The 16679-nt window shown below is 47.5% G+C and overlaps 1 protein-coding gene across 3 annotated transcripts in view; it reads right to left on the bottom strand.

Annotated features, from left to right (window-relative positions):
* GPR155 (G protein-coupled receptor 155) overlaps positions 1-16679 on the bottom strand; it is a 361714-nt gene that overhangs the window by 198134 nt on the left and 146901 nt on the right. For all 3 annotated transcript variants that reach the window (XM_078681541.1, XM_078681540.1, XM_078681542.1), the window contains exon 4: positions 2250-2415. In XM_078681541.1, the coding sequence (XP_078537667.1) occupies positions 2250-2415 (166 nt within the window). The remainder of the gene's footprint in view (positions 1-2249; positions 2416-16679) is intronic.

Genomic DNA, 16679 nt, shown 5'->3' with positions numbered 1-16679 from the left:
TGGAAATCTGCGTCCTGCAAGTCCAAAGCCACCATCCAGTCTTCAGAGTCCAGGGCAGACAGGACTGGAGTTTAGTTGAGCATTTTGAACTTCTCCTTTTTCAGGACGGAGTTGAGAAAGAACAAGTCTAGGATATGGCAGAGGCCTCTGCACTTTTGGGCATCAGAAAAATAGCAGAAATAGCAAACAAGACCATCATCTGATGCCAGCACCCTACCAATGGTTACTAAGGCCAAAAGAATCAACACAATCTGATGGAGCAAGTAGAGATGGTCCTCCATCAGATGGTCGTAAGTGGGTGGCAAGAGTGGAGGAATTTCCAGAAAGGGGATGGATTAGCGCCTCTGGATGATTTGCAAAACCCACATTTCTGTTAGTATAGATTACCAGGGAGGGAGATGATCGTAAATCCTGCCTCCAATGGGGGCCTGTGATGGTATTAGGGCAAACTAAAGGGGTTTGTAGGCTGCGGCTGCCAGGTGCATGGTGGACTGACACAAACGTCTGCTGTGATCCAATGTGATGTGTGGGACCCGCGTCCACAGCCAGGAAAGGCTTTGGAAGCCGGTTAGCCTTCACAGCTGGGTAGGAAAGGATGTGGTTGGTAGCTATACTGTTATCCTATGGTTGGAGAGGAACCATGGATGGGCCCAATGACCTGGCTGTACCCCTGCTATCCTTAAAGAGCTCCAGTGCTGAGTCTGCCTTCTCACCAAAGAGGCGAGGGCCATCAAAGAGCACATCCATGAGCAAAGCTTGGACATCTCACAAAAAGTCAGTGGTTCTCAGCCAGGCACAGCGTCTCAGTGCCACGGACTATGAAATTGCTCTGCATGGCTGGGGCCTCCTGCAAGACCAAAGGCAGCACTTGTGCAACTAAATCCCACACATTGTGTTGGTATTGGCCCAAAAGGCATGCAGTGTTCACTGACCACAGTGCTAAGCTGGCAGAAGAGAAAATCCTCTTACCAAAGGTATATAACCTTTTGGATTAGCTGTCCAGTTTAGTGCTAGAGAACATGCCGGGATTGATCTTAAAAGTAGAGGTTTGGACTACCAAGCACTCCAGAGTGGGCTTCTGGGTGAGGAAAACCCAGAAGTGGAGCGATGGTGGTGTGCAATTGTCATGTGCACAGGAGCCCCTAGCAGGGTTTGGTCCAGCCCCCAAGGAGGACATCTGTAAGGGCTTCACTGAATGGGAGAAGGGTTCTGAAGGGGTGACTCCCGGCTGAAGCACCCCTGTCAAGACGTTTGTAATGGCTGACACTGTGGGCAACTGAAGGTCCAAGACCTCAGCTGTCCTCCACACTATCATTGCGAATGAGGCAACCTCCTTCATAGCCACGGTAGGGGAGAGTTCAGGCCAGTGTCTGGTGTGGTATCCAAATGACTGGTATCCGACAGTTCCTCGTACCAGTTGTCCTCTGTGTCATCTAGGGCACGATGGTAATCAGAAAGGTCCTCTGATCCTTCCCAATCATCACCCTCTCCAGGCCGCTCAATCGAAAAAGGCACTGGCTCCAGCTTGGAAGCCATGGTGTTGGTGTCTAGTATAATGATGGGGCATGTGTCGCTGCGTGGCATCTGCGGCAAAGGAGGGAACACTGGGACGGGTGGAGAGGAAGGTCACAGTCCTGTAGGCAGTGCCGATATAGATCCAGTACTGGTGCCGAGGGCTGCCCCGCTGGCAAAAAATTTGCATATATATCTATATCTGAATGTAGGTCAGGAACGCAGAACCGTTGTGCAACATGAATATATTGTCCCAAATTCTGTTTGTTTTCTATTATTGACTCCAATGTAGAATTGTTTTTTAAATGATAGTAAGTAGAACACAACATTTATGTCTGACAATATTCTGAACAATATTCTGCCAACAATATTTTAGTGCCAATAACATTTTCTCCTAGCCATTTGGGGACATCCAGAATGTGGAGTTGCAGCTGTGACGATTTAATCTACTGACATAAGTTAATCTATTTCATATTGTGTCTGCATTTAACCATTTTTTTATGATACATTATTTTGGTAACAGGTTCGAATTGTAAACTTTGTCTAGACTGTGCAGTTAGTATACTGCAGACTTAGTATACTAAAGTCTTACAACGTTTTTATAGTAAAGTGCATCACTTTACACACATCCATGACTTACTAGGTGGGTATCTTAAGAAAAATAACCTTTCTTCAGCATAGTGCCGAAGCCCACAAATCCATAATGGTTGCAGACATATAAATCAGTCCATACGTACAAGTTCTACTTCCATATTGAAATGGTTTGCAAAGATTGCCACTCCAGGCGCCGCAGGGAAGACACCGTAGAAAAATGCATAGTTTGCTAAAGAGGTATGATTCACCAAACTGCTACTTCTGTCCAACAGCTCCACCATTTCTCTGCAGATTAGTGGTAACACCAATCTGAAAGATAAACATTAAAAGTATTCTAATTACTACACACAGATAACAAATGCGTCAAAGCTATCATAAATCGCACAATCAACATGGTGGTGGCAGAAATAACTATTTATTTTCAAGAAAACTCTAGAGTCCAAAAACATGAAAGGAATTAGAGCAATCACTCCTTACATTCCCTAACACTGTAAATGTACGAATAAACATTGGGTACTGGTTTAGCTTGTTGTATATGATAATTATCTTCAAATTACGTATGTGGTTTCTGCAGTTTTAATTTACAGCGGTTAGAGATATTTGAAGTGTGGTTTGAAGCACTGGATACATAAATATAAGATAGCTTTACATAATATATTAAAGAAGTATGTTTACATTAATGCACCCTGACTAGATCGCAACTTACTGATGCATAAATTACATTTAGCCTGGACTACTCATTTTCCAAGGATTCACAATGAAATTTCTATTTACACTATCATTCTCTGTTCTTGGTCACCTGCAAAACAAACATTGGCAAAGCAAATAGGTCTCGCCTACGCTAGAGGCTTTGCCAAGGGAAAGCCAATAGCTCTTTGCAACATTGCAATGCTGTAAACCAGTGCAGCATGCCTAAATGTTAGTAGTGTAGAGTAAAGTGGCATGAAGTGGAGTACAGTGTCACAGAGTAGAGAGGAGTTGTAGTGAGGGCTGGGCCTTGTTGCGCACATTGCTATGTTAGCATAGGCTTATTAGAAAGTTTAAAAGCCATTTTACCTTTTGCTGCTTTTGCACACGACACTACATATAATTGTTGTTGTAAATTAGGTTGCGTGAATTGCTTCACATGAGAAAGGCTTGTTTTCGGCATCCCTAGACTTACATCGCGACCCTAGTCTGCACAGTGAGTGCTAAAGCCTCCAAAGTTATCATAACAAGGTGGCTGTTGTTCAGGCTGATCGGCTCACGTTTTAGACATAACATACATGCAGCTGCAAGCCAAGGGAGATTCTGGCACCTTTAATATTGCACTGTAGGCATGATTTTAGAGAGAACGAGCTTTTGCAGATCCTGCTGTGATTTACTCCTGCTGATCTCAGAGGTATGGGGTCCCCCACACAAGCCTAAGAGACCTTCTATATTTTATAAAACATAGTTCCTAGCTAGGAAGGGTGATATACTAGGCGCTATAAGACCTGTTTTCACCATCATTGTAATATGATTTCTCCTTTTGTGTTTTATGGAATTGTAACAATGCTGATCATATTATTTCTAATCATATGTCTGCTTATGTTAACAAGCATTTACAATGCAATGGTTTCGCCTTTGGAAAAGTTAGAGCTATTGGCATTGCTCATGACATTTCTTTTTTTTTTTTTTACTTATAAATAAATGGCATTGTTATTTACATTGCAGTAGGTCTCACATTTGTTGGAGTTGGAGCTATTGGCATTGTAAATGGCAATGTTTTTTATTCATGCTTTTTTGTTTGCAGTGGAGTGATTTTTTTTTTAAAGTGCACACTATACCATATTATAAGCTTTTATAGCAACTATACAGTAAAGCTATAGCTATTTTAACGTAAAAGGGTGTAAATGGATGAATACAAATACAAAAAAGAATCTTAAACTGTATGGTGGAATGTATAGCAGGTGACAGAGCCTACCGATCACAACATACGTACTTGAAGTGATTGTGGGTACCATATGTAATAAAAAAATCGGTAGTATGGGGTGTCAATGACGCTTGTGCAAATGATACTCAGCTGGTGAAGTGGTCAGCTCTGTTTGCAGATGCAAAGTGGTGAAAGGTGAAGTATTCAGCTCTGTCTGCAGGCACAAAGGGATGAATGGTGAAGTGGTCACTCTCTTCAGCGGTGAACATGCTCTTTACTGTTGCTCATGGGCATCAAGAGAATCTGCCAGGTCTGAGTCATTTCAGACACCTTATGTGAGGGCTGGGGTTTGTAAATGCACCTACATTACATTCACTTAGGCGAAACCTAAAAATGCATGCGTTGTTTTTAATGTCCAACTAAAAGGTAAAAATGAAAAATAACACGTTGCGGATGTTCATTCATGACAACAAAAGCTTGGAATTAATTTCTACTAAACTTGAGAACCGTTGTCGACCGTTTTACATTTCCTAACTTATTAAGAGCCCTAGTATTCTAAAAATAAATACAAGAAAACTAGTTAAAAAGCATGTCCACATTTGATGACAGCGCCAAGAAGGCCCTGCAAGGGTAAATATTTCACTTAATGAAACACGTAACAAGCAATTAGTACAAATGCGCCCATACTGTATTTATGCCTATATGCGTGTTTTAGGTACAATACACAAATATTCACAAATTAGAACCTAAGCTAATCTTACTTCATTTGCTGAGCGAATACATAGATATGCGCCAGGACACCTCAGGGTAACAGAGCGCTTTAAAACTTTCAGTAAAATAAACATAACATAACATATCAAATGTATGAGCAATGGCATGATTCTTGTCTTACTCTAAATGTTATCAATATAGTGTATACACAGACACGTATACTTGTTCATTATGTGAGCTATATGCGGGTGTTTTATATATATATATCTATCATATATTCCCAAGTACATCAATGTACACATAAACATACATGTTCATTGGACATTGTATAATCATATGTGTACACCCGCGGATATAATATAGCTATATAAATATATAGATATATAATTTTTTTTCAATGTCTGTGTGTTTTATACACATTCGCATGTAAAAGTGCCTGCCTGTACATGCGAATGACTTTGCTGGTATGCTTTCAGATACCAGCACATGTATACATACATATATGTGTACGTGTTCATGTTACGTGCGGTACATACATAGACTTGTATATGGCCATGAACTGATGTCTATGACTTCATTGTCTTTGTCTGAGTCCACATCCCCAGAATTAGAACTCTCTTCGTTGATATTCTTACACAGACACGAAAAGGGAGCAGTCGCGTGGGCCCCAGGGCGCTGTGAACTGGACTTTCCAGTGGAAACTCTGTTGGGTTTATACATGGAAAGATTCGCGATGTGAATGTCTTTTTAATGTAGTTGGTTTGCAGTAAAAGGATGAGTGAACCTTAGGAGGTATGTCTGTCTCAAAGGCATTTTGGTACGTGATATATTGGGTGCTTGCTTTTGTGTCTTTGTGTGTTAATGTGTGTTTGTGTTGTTTTGCGTATTGGTGTTCGTGTGAGGGTTATTGTGCCATGTGTGTGCGTATTTGTGTCTGTGTATTGTGTATGTAGTTGTGTCATCGCCTGTTAGTTGTTTATCATGGATGCGCAAGTGTGATACCAGCACATGTATACATACATATATGTGTACCTGTTCATGTTACGTGCGGTACATACATAGACTTGTATATGGCCATGAACTGATGTCTATGACTTCATTGTCTTTGTCGGAGTCCATATCCCCAGAATTAGGACTCTCTTCGTTGATATTCTTACACAGATACGAAAAGGGAGCAGTTGCGTGGGCCCCAGGGCGCTGTGAACTAGACTTTCCAGTGGAAACTCTGTTGGGTTTATACATGGAAAGATTCGCGATGTGAATGTCTTTTTAATGTAGTTGGTTTGCAGTAAAAGGATGAGTGAACCTTAGGAGGTATGTCTGTCTCAAAGGCATTTTGGTACGTGATATATTGGGTGCTTGCTTTTGTGTCTTTGTGTGTTAATGTGTGTTTGTGTTGTTTTGCGTATTGGTGTTCGTGAGAGGGTTATTGTGCCATGTGTGTGCGTATTTGTGTCTGTGTATTGTGTATGTAGTTTTGTCATCGCCTGTTAGTTGTTTATCATGGATGCGCAAGTGTGATTGTATGTGCCGGTTTGCAAATCTGTTGCAATGCATGTGTGTGTTTATTCTTGCATGTAAGCCTGCTTGTGGTCTATGTGTTTGTATGTGTAAACGTGTGCCTGCCAGAGAGTGTATGTGCCTGTTGGTGGGTGTATGTGCCTGTGTGGAAGCCTCTGTTTATATATGTATGGTGGTTGTGTATGTGTGAGCGTTTGTCAGTGCGTGCAGTGAGTGTACGCCGGTTTTTGTGTGAGACTGTGTGTGTGTGTGTGTATCTATCACGGATGTGTTGGTGGGAGTGTTCCTGTGTTTGTGTATGGTTTGTGTATGTGTCGTGCATGTGCTTCATCGCGCTTGAGTTTGTGGGGGCATGAGTTTTTCTGCGTGTCTCTGCGTTCGCAAGTGTGTGTGTTTATATCTCTCTTGTGGTGTCTGTCTGTGGCTGTGTGTGTGCCTGTATGTGCGTCCCTTGTCCTCGATGTGGGCTGCAGAGGAGTCTTCCTACAGTGAGGACGCGCCTGCCCCCGTCAGCCCCGCAGACAGCCGCATGTGTGCCTCGCCTCGCAGTGCAAGCCTTCTGCCCCTTTATTGAAACCCAGTCCGGGTGCAGGAACGGACACCATGTTGAAATCGAGGAAACGTGTCCGCGGCTACATGGCGAGCGTTAGTTCAGCAGATTTTCGGCAGCCGATCATTCTTTCCCTGTCGCCTCACTATTGACAGTAGCCATCCTGCATTTTGCATGCCCGTATGCTCCAGTCGCCCCCTCCCTTTTCAGCCCACTACTTTGTCTGAGTAAGGTAGCCATCGATCCCATAGTGATAGATAGGGCCTTTAAAAGTTGCTCCAAAAAACAACAGCAGGGCAAAAAAAATCTGTCATCTGCCAGGGGATCGAATTGCCACTTTGCTCTCCCGCTGCAGACAGCAGCAACTGCTGCTGTGAACTCGGGGAGTGAATGATGCCTGCGACCTGGGAACTTACTCCGCGGAGCTGGGACGTCTCCTAGGCTGCAGCCCTACAGACAATGTACTCGCCTCAGTTTCCTCGCCTGAGAGCCGAGAGAGCCCGACCTCCTATCCTTACTCACAACTCCTTCTCCCGTATACATCCGACCCCCCCCTCACACACACACAGACCCCTCTACCCGCATTTCACAATGAACACACAAACATGGAGGGTGTCATGCTGCGGTATACAACCCCATTCCACCCCAACAAAGGCGAATCGCTACCCCGCATTTTCGTTGCTGCTTGCCCCTTCCAGACTCCGATGCCCCTCCCACTTCCACCCACAAACACACCCCGTAATATTAAACAGCACTGAAACATGAGATACAGTATGGCAGACCGAGGAACACTCACCTTTAAAGACCGCAACGGTGAGCTGAAAAAAAACCTACGTTGAAGTCTTTGAATTTATTGTCATACCCGCTCGCCCTCCCCCTGCCCCTTGGAACGAGCCCCCAAAAAGCGCCGCAGAGCCCGGACAGAGGCGCCGAGGTGTGCGGTGTGACGCCCGCCTGCGCATCCCGCGGCTCGCACCTTCCGAGCATGCCGGCTGCCTGGACGGGGAGGGAGCAGGTCTGATGCTCAAGCCAGATAAAAGGCAACTTTCGTCTCTTTCATCACGAGACCCTCCCTGCGCCGAGCCTGCCAGGCGCCTGGCATTCTGCAGGCAGATTCCTGGGCAAGGAGTAACTCCGTCCGAACTTTATGCTCTGCCTGACCGTGTTTCTTCTCAAGGGCTGCATTCAGAGGATACCACTTGCCACCTGCCTCAGAAGGCAATACTAGTCAAGTTCACCTGGCAACGTGGCCGTGCACAGCGCACGCCGTGTCCCTCGGTGTGATTGCAGTTGCACACGAATCCGAACAGGTTTATACGTTGTGGGGGCCGGGACGGTAGGGTGATATCAGAGGGGGAGCCGGGATCATTAATATCTCCACTTCTGAAGTTTAATTGCGGCCCAAGGGGAGGGCGGGGATCACATACGGGCAGCGGGAGGGGGGGGCGGGAACGGCACACGGTCAGCGGGAGGGGGGGCGGGAACGGGCACTCACCTGGACTTCTTCCGGCGGCGGTCGTCCTGGAATGAACAAAAACAAACCTAAAAAAAAAAAAAAAACGCCCTCCGCCGCATGACGTAGGAAAAGGGGTGGGATGAGTAAAAATCGCGGGAACGTCCACGAATCTGCTCCGGCCATGACGGACAGATGTCTGTTCCAATGGCTAGCCTCCATTTATGGAGCTAGCCAATGGAACATAGGGCGGATTCCCAAGCCACATACTCTAAACAAAAGATTTCGCCTTGCGCGAAACGCTGCTTGCGCAGCTTTTCGTCAGGTTGAAACCTAAAAAAGATACTGCATCTTAGAGCACGTCGTTAAAATAAATACTTTAACCTTTCCTGGGTCTCTTTTTTAGGGCTCGCGCCCTGTGTAGCACGGCGCAGCTGTGCTCGGGCAGGCGAGAGTCCTTTTGTCCGGGGTTCTGAAACAGACCCTGGAATTCTAAATGCTTGTGCGTGTATTTTTACTTTTGTGGCCTGCTATTGGCCTTTGTGTGTTTTTTTTTTTTTAAGGATAGCACACAATAGGGCAAAGGCGGGAGCATTGCTCCGTCCATGGCCTATTGGTGTCTATTACGCGCATTCATGCCATATGGTTTCAATTATCGCGCCCAGACACGGGCGCGATAATTGAAGACATATGGCTCGCTCTGGCGTGTGCGCGCGCACCTCTAGTTTGCTTTGCAAGGTCGGTTTCACTTATTCACATGCTGGTTCGTGTTTCTGTTGTCACGTTAAAACCATTTGTTGTATGTTTTCCTGCTGGGTGTCATCATAGCAGGACAAATATTGTGCATATCCATTAGTCTTTTCAGAGAAACCTTTTTGTGCAAAAAGAAGTTTACGCAAACTTTGTAACCACAGATAGTGCTGCAGAATAAATTTGTCAACGCTCAATGAAAGCAAAGATGGAATTAACGCCATGAATACCAAATAAATTTCTTCTGTTTTTCATTCATTCACCCGTATATTTATCAGCAGTTTATCCATACATGCACGCTCTTTTCACGGATCCATCTGCTCACGCATTCCTGCACTGCATGTATGTCTATTGGCTGAGACGACAGTGTTTTTTGTTCAGATGAATTATAGGAATCATTTGGAAATTTCTTTTTCATTTGAAAGCATTATGATCAGTTTTTAACTGTTTAAATGTACCCTATGAATTTATTAAAAATATATATAAAAAATATTTTTTGATAAAAAAGATTTCCCGTGCTGCTTCTTCATTTTCTTGTCCAATTGATAGACAAACAAATTTAACTTAAATCAGATATCAACCTTGCTTGAACAGACTAATATATAGAAATAAAATTAAAGTCTGAAATCTTCTAATTATCTCTTCAAACAAATTCCCTTGCTGGCACCTTCTAAACTTTCGTCCATCAGATGAAGCACCATGGGGAGGCCCTGGAGAAGGAGAACTTGAGCCTTCCCTTAAAGAAGTCATGGTTGCCATCACAGGTATCAAAACCTCCCTGAACTCGGTGGCCAGCGACGTCAACCTCATCAGAGCCAACATGGGGAAACTGAGCGAAAGAGTCAAACAGGTGGAACTCACGACTTCCAGTTTGGTGGGTGATGTCACACATTTACAGAGGGAGGTCGAAGAACTGCAGAAATCCAGAAATCACGTGGACCTCATGCTGGATGATTACGAAGGCCGACTTTGCCGCAACAATCTCCGCATTATAGGAGTTCCGGAGAAATCGGAGGGGCAATGTCCCGACCTGTTCATTGAGGACCTTATCCTCAAGCACCTGCAACCCAAAGGTCTCAGTAAATTTTTTGTGATCGAGTGGGCTCACAGGGTCCCGAGCGGCCGTCCCAGACCGGGCGCTCCCCCGCGGCCCATGTTGGCTCGTGTCTTAAACTACTGGGACAGGGATGTGATCCTCCAAAATTCCAGGGCCAACGCCCCCCTCCGATATGATAATGCCGAAATCTCCTTTTTCCCTGACTTCATGCAAAGGGTACAGAAGCAAAGGAGTTCACTCCTGTCTGTTTAACGTGACCTGAGGGAAAGGGGCCTGAAATACTCAATGCTGTTCCCAGCGTGCCTCCGAGTCGAGGTGGAGGGCGTGGTTTTTTGATCGTCCTGAGGCAATTGAGGACTGGATTGACTTTCAAGGGACTAAACACCCAACGGAGCGAGGAGCAGGATTCAGACGATGGTCGCCCCTTTGGGAGGTGAAAGAAACAATGATGCGGTGCAGGTAGGGGAGGGGGCTAACGGTACATGTTTGCCGGGGTTTACTGATTTATCTATGACTTTACGTTTAATGCTTAACAAGGGTGTGGCAGTGACATAGCATAGGGCAGAACGTGGAGCACACTGCTTTCCCCCCCTGTTCTTGTTTTTAATTCCCTTGATTCTTAGGGCAACAGGCACTCTGCAAGTTTTTTGATGGGCAATTCTGAGCTCAGAGTGCAGGGCAGCAGGCTGGGGGGTTGTTGGGTCGGGGTGTTTTCTTCAGTTGTTTCGTGTTTTTTGCTCATTATTCTCGACAATCTTTTGATGGTACAGTTCCGTGCCACCGTGGTGTTCAACAGGATGTATAAACGTAAACCCGCTAGTGGGGACCTGTTTAACGATCTATGGGAGTGCAGTGTAACAGGGAAGTCAAAATGTTAAGTAGGAATGTTAACGGATTGGGGGACAAGATCACGAGAAGTATTGTGTTGCAATATATTAGGAGACTGTCACCGGAATTGTGTTGCTCCAGGAAAGCACCTCATTGGCAACACGTCCAATGCACAGATGGGGATATTCACCATGGGGGATTCACCTCTAGCTCCAGGGGAGTAGGCATTATGCAAAAAAAGTCGTTTCTTCTCTCACTCACCTCCACGTATGTGGAAGACCGGGGCAGATATGTTGGAATCACGGGTTCTTGGGAGGGCAGGTCTATCACCTTCATGTCGATATACATGCCCCCGGAGATGCAGGGCATAACATTCACAGACTTAAGTGCTGTACTCTTGACGTTGCCCGACAGACACCTGGTGCTTGGAGGAGACTTTAACTCAATAGTGTCGGGCGCTCTAGATAGACACCCCCCTTGCACGACCCCCCCCAAGCCGCACATACGTTTTCCAGTTTCTTAGAAGCAATGGGGCTCATTGATAGCTGGAGGGCATACAATCCCAACAAGATACAGCACACCTTCCACTAAGGGGCGCACAACAGCCTATCCCGCCTTGATTGCATACTTGTCCCGGCTCCACAAATCACTGGTATTCATGAAATCCGCCACCTGGCAAGAGGTATTTCCGACTACTCCCCTTTGTGGGTTCATATTGTTCTAGACCATACACAGGTGGGACGGGTTGCCCCAATAAACCCCTGGTACCTCAAGAACCCCAAACTACGGAAAGGGCTGATAAAAACAATTAATGCATACTTTCTGGAGAATGAACATACAGTTGAGTCCCCCCAAATATTGTGGGAAGCTTTCAAAATGGTGGTCCGTGGGCAGGCCCTTTCCTTGGTAGCGGGTACCAAAAACGATAGGGTGAAAGAAATCTCGGACCTAGAACGGGAGCTTTACCGTCTGGAACAGGATGTTACCTCAGATGCCACACCTGAAGCCCTTCATGCCCTGCGTCTGCACCAGGTTGTATACCAGGCGTTGGTCACCGACCGTGCCAAACTATTAGGACAGGATAGGCTGGGACGGATATATGACTGGGGCGACAAGGCTGGCAAATTGCTGGCATGGTTGGACAGGAGGGAGCAGGCCAGCAGGCTCGTGCCGTAAGTCAAAAGTGCTGACGGGTCCCCTGTGACAGATCCCCAAGACATAGCTAACCACTTTGCAGCTCACTTCCAAACTGTATATAGCTCAGTGGCGCCATACCCTGAAGGCGACTTTACTGATCTTATTAAAGACATCTCTCTCCCGAAGCTATCACACTCAGACCATGCATTCGTGGATAGTGCACTGACTGCTGATGAAATAGCAACAGCAATAAGAACGTTACACTCAGGGAAAGCTTTGGGTCCATCGGCATCCCAATTGAGCTTTACAAACTTCTACCAGATAATTCGGCCCCCTACCTTAAATCCATGTTCGAGGACAGCCTTAAACAGGGCTCGCTGCCATATGACCAGAGGATTGACACTATAGTCACAATCCACAAGGAAGGGAAACCCAAAACGGTGTGTACCACCTATCGACCTATATCGCTGCTGAATGTGGAACCCAAAATTCTAGCTAAGGTACTTGCCACTAGACTGATCAAAGTGATAAGCGATTTAGTCCACCCAGATCAATCAGGGTTCATGCCTGAAAGAAACACTGCTCTCAACCTGCGCAGACTACATGGGGTCTTGGGCAGAGTACTGACTATATGTGAGGATGCCACAATAGTCTCTCTTGACGCCACAAGGGCTTTCGATACACTGGAATGGCCTTCTCTCTTTGCAGTACTTTCCAAACTGGGATTTGGGCCCAATTTTTGCCGCTGGGTACGACTGTTGTATAGCGCGCCGATGGCTCAGGTAGTTGTGAATAAAAGGAAGTCAGAGGCCTTTGTGCTCAGTCGAGGAACCCATCAGGGGTGCCCCCTCTCTCCCTTACTGTTCGCTTTGGCCCTCGAGCCACTTGAGCATGGATCCGTAAAGACGTAATGATCCGTGGCATGCGTTGGTCAGCGGACTGGGAGGACCGGATATCCTTATATGCGGATGACATTCTCCTTTATCTCACGTCTCCTAGGAGATCCCTAATAGCAGCTTTTGACATATTAGATATTTTTGGAAGATACTCGGGTTTCGAGTAAATTGGCAAAAATCACTTCTTTATGTCCTATGGGGGGACTTCTCCCCCTCTAGCCCGTAATTGCCCGATTCCAGTAGTCTCAGAAGGCTTCAAATACTTAGGCATATTTATTTCTCTAGACCCATCAGTCCAATCATTGCACATACGGCCGTCCTGACAACCCTGGGTTCATTATGGAACGTTGGCTTTTACCCAATGGGACCTTTTCAAGGGCACTGTATTCAACGCCAAGCAAATACCCACACACCGGCCCCACCGACCTTACTGTTAAAGCACAAGTTACTTACCTTTGGTAACGATATATCTGTAAGAAACAGTAGTTAGTGTTAGATTCCTTACCTTAGAATATCCCCAGGCGTCAGACTGGATCCGGAAAGTTTTGTGTAGCAGTACCGCTGCGCGTCGGTAGGCGTCGTCTGCGGCTCCGCGTCCCGTCGTCGTTGGCGCCGGATGACGACGTTGGAGTACTTAGACGCCGCCCTCACGTGCTGACGTCAGTTCTTATACACAGCTTTTCCGTGCCAGAAACGCAGAGCCATGATAAAAACCGGCACTGGTGCCATGAAACTAGGGTCCTCAAAGGGAAGAACCTTAACCCTAGATATCGGTTTGCAGAACTGGGAGGATGGGTGGAGCGATAAGGAATCTAATACTAACTACTGTTTCTTACAGATATATCGTTACCGAAGGTAAGTAACTTGTGCATCTGAAAGAAACAGGTTAGTGGTAGATTCCTTACCTTAGAATAGATACCCCAGCAATACCAACCCCGGTGGTGAATCTGCGAACCAATGATCACACCAGAAAGTCCTGGAGAACAGAAAGGCCGAAAAAGCCATCTCTCCGGACTTGGCTGTCCAAGCAATAGTGTCTAGCGAACGTGTGCAGCGAGGCCCATGTAGCTGCCTGACAGATGTCCTGCAAGGGGACTCCCTGACCCAGGGCAGTAGTAGCCGCCGTGGCCCGAGTGGAATGGGCATGCAGCCCCCCAGGAGGCTCCTTTTTAGCCAGTCAATAACAAGCATTTATGCACAAAACGACCCATCGAGAAATGGTTAGTTTGTGCACCACCTGTCCCTTCTTAGCGCCCACGTAACCAACAAAGAGCTGGTCGTCCACCCGGAACTGGCGTGTGCAGTCCAGATAGAATGAGAGCGCACGTTTTGGGTCCAGGCGGTGGAGCCTTTTCCTCTTTCGAGGGATGCGGAGGCGGAAAGAAGGAGGGCAAGGTGATAGACTGCCCAATGTGGAAGGCTGTGATTAGCTTGGGCAGGAAAGAGGGACGCGTTCTCAAGACAACTTTGTGCGGATGGAGAGAGTGGAAAGGAGGTTGAGAAGATAGAGCCTGGAGTTCACTCATTCTCCTGGCAAAGGTGATGGCAACCAGGAATGCAGTCTTAAGAGTTAGAAGACGAAGAGGGCAATTGTGAAGTGGCTCGAAAGGAGCGCACATCAAATACGTCAGAACAAGTTTCAAGTCCCACTAAGGCATCACGAAAGGAACAGGAGGAAACATGTGAGTGATGTCCCTTCAAGAATATATTTACAACAGGGGACTTGAAAAGAGAAGGCTGATCAGGAAGTCTGAAGAAGGCTGAAATGGCAGAGAGGTAGCCTTCCTAGTGTCCAGAGCAGAGCCCTGCTGGGCAAGAGAAAGAAGAAAGAGAAGAACCTCTGAAAGAGGGGCAAAGAGTAGATCCACAGCCTTTGCTGTGCACCAAGCCACAAATTGTTCCACCTGCAGGCTTATACCGATTTTGTGGAGGGACGCCTGGCTGCCAGAATCACATCACAGACTTCAGGAGGCAAGTCAAATGGCCTCAACTGTCGCCACTCAATCTCCACGCATGGAGGTGGAGACTGGACAGGTTCGGGTGGAGGATCGTCCTCTGCTGCTGCGACAGAAGGTCCTCCTGAAGAGGCAGACGAATCGGGGGATCGACTGACATCATTATTAGCTCAGGATACCAGTATCTTTGTGCCCAGTCCAGAGCCACAAGAATGACTTGGGTCCGGTCGCGCCTGATCTTCTTCAGCACTCTGGGCAGAAGTGGTATAGGCGGAAAGGCGTACAATAGACCGCAGCTCCACTCACGGCGAAAAGCGTCTCCGAGCGAGTGCCGCCTAGGAAATTCCAATGCGCAGAACTGATGACATTGCGCGTTCTCTTCTGTGGCGAATAGATCTAACCAAGGCTCTCCCCACTGCTGAAAGAGACCTTGCGCCACGTCAGAGTTCAGACGCCATTCGTGATCCATCATGCACCGACGGCTGAGTTTGTCTGCCCTGGCGTTCAGGGAACCTGCCAGGTGTTGGACCACCAGGGAGACGCCCTGGTGTTCCAAGCCATTGCCAGAGGCGCAGAGCCTCCTGACAAAGGGTCCACGACCCCACCCCGCCCTGTTTGTTGCAGTACCACATGGTGGTGGTGTTGTTGTCCGTGAACACCTGCACTACACTTCCCCGGACAGAGGGAAGGAAGGCTTTCAGTGCAAGCCAGATCGCCAGCAGCTCCACAAGGTTGATCTGGAGCCGGGACTCCGCCGGAGACCAGAGGCCTCTGATCTCTGCCTCTCCCATGTGACCCTCCCAACCCAGGAGGGACGCATCCGTCACAACTACGTGCTCCGGTTGGGGTAGGGAGAGGGATCTGCCGCTGACCGTGAGCCACCACTGTACTGTCTCGCGGTGCCCTCAGAGATCAGGACGTGGTCGGACAGGTTACCCTGATGCTGGGCCCACTGAAACTTCAGGTCCCACTGCAGAGCCGGCATCCGCCACCTGGCGTGATGCACCAGAAGAATGCAGGAGGCCATCAGCCCCAGAAGCCGCAGCGTCAACCTGACCGAGACTCGGGATAAAGGCTGAAAGATCGGAATCAGAGCCTGAATATCCCGAACCCGCTGTTCGGGAGGATAAACCCGAAACTGCGCCGAATCCAGAACCGCTCCGATGAAGAGGAGCTTCTGAGAGGGACACAGGTGTGACTACGGCATATTAATGGAGAACCCCAGCAGGTGCAGGAGGTCGGCCGTAGTCTGGAGGTGGCTGACGACTGTCTGGGGAGAGCCCGCCTTCAACAACCAGTCGTCGAGATAGAGGAAGACTGACACCCCTGATCTGCGCAGATGAGCTGCGACCACCACCATCACTTTCGTGAACAACCGAGGGCCGCTGGTAAGGCCGAAGGGGAGCATGGTAAACTGAAAGTGCTCGTGGCCTACAGTGAACCGCAGGTAACGCTGGTGGGCAGGCAGGACGAGGTTGTGAAAATATGCGTCCTGCAAGTCCAACGCTACCATCCAGTCTCCAGGGTCTAGGGCCGCTAAGACCTGAGCCAAAGTCAGCATCTTGAACTTCTCCTTCCGGAAGCATAAAGGCCCGCTTTGCCCTTCTTGGGAACCAGAAAGTAGTGGAAATAACAACCACACCCTACTTCTGGCCCAGGAACGCGCTCGATGGCCCCCTTGGCCAAGAGGGCCGTAACTTCCTCTTGCAGAAGTTGCAAGTGATCCGGTGGCATGGCTGGAGGGGTCGCCTCGAAGGGGAGGGAGTAGCCCCTTCGGACGATTTGCAGCACTCACCTGTCTGATGGGATGGTGCGCAGGTG

This window comes from Lissotriton helveticus, chromosome 3_1 (genome assembly GCF_964261635.1).
Source record: "Lissotriton helveticus chromosome 3_1, aLisHel1.1, whole genome shotgun sequence".
NCBI classification, from domain to species: domain Eukaryota; kingdom Metazoa; phylum Chordata; class Amphibia; order Caudata; family Salamandridae; genus Lissotriton; species Lissotriton helveticus.
The sequence above is the reverse complement of the archived record's forward strand: the minus strand, read 5'-3'. Positions and strand labels throughout refer to the sequence as shown.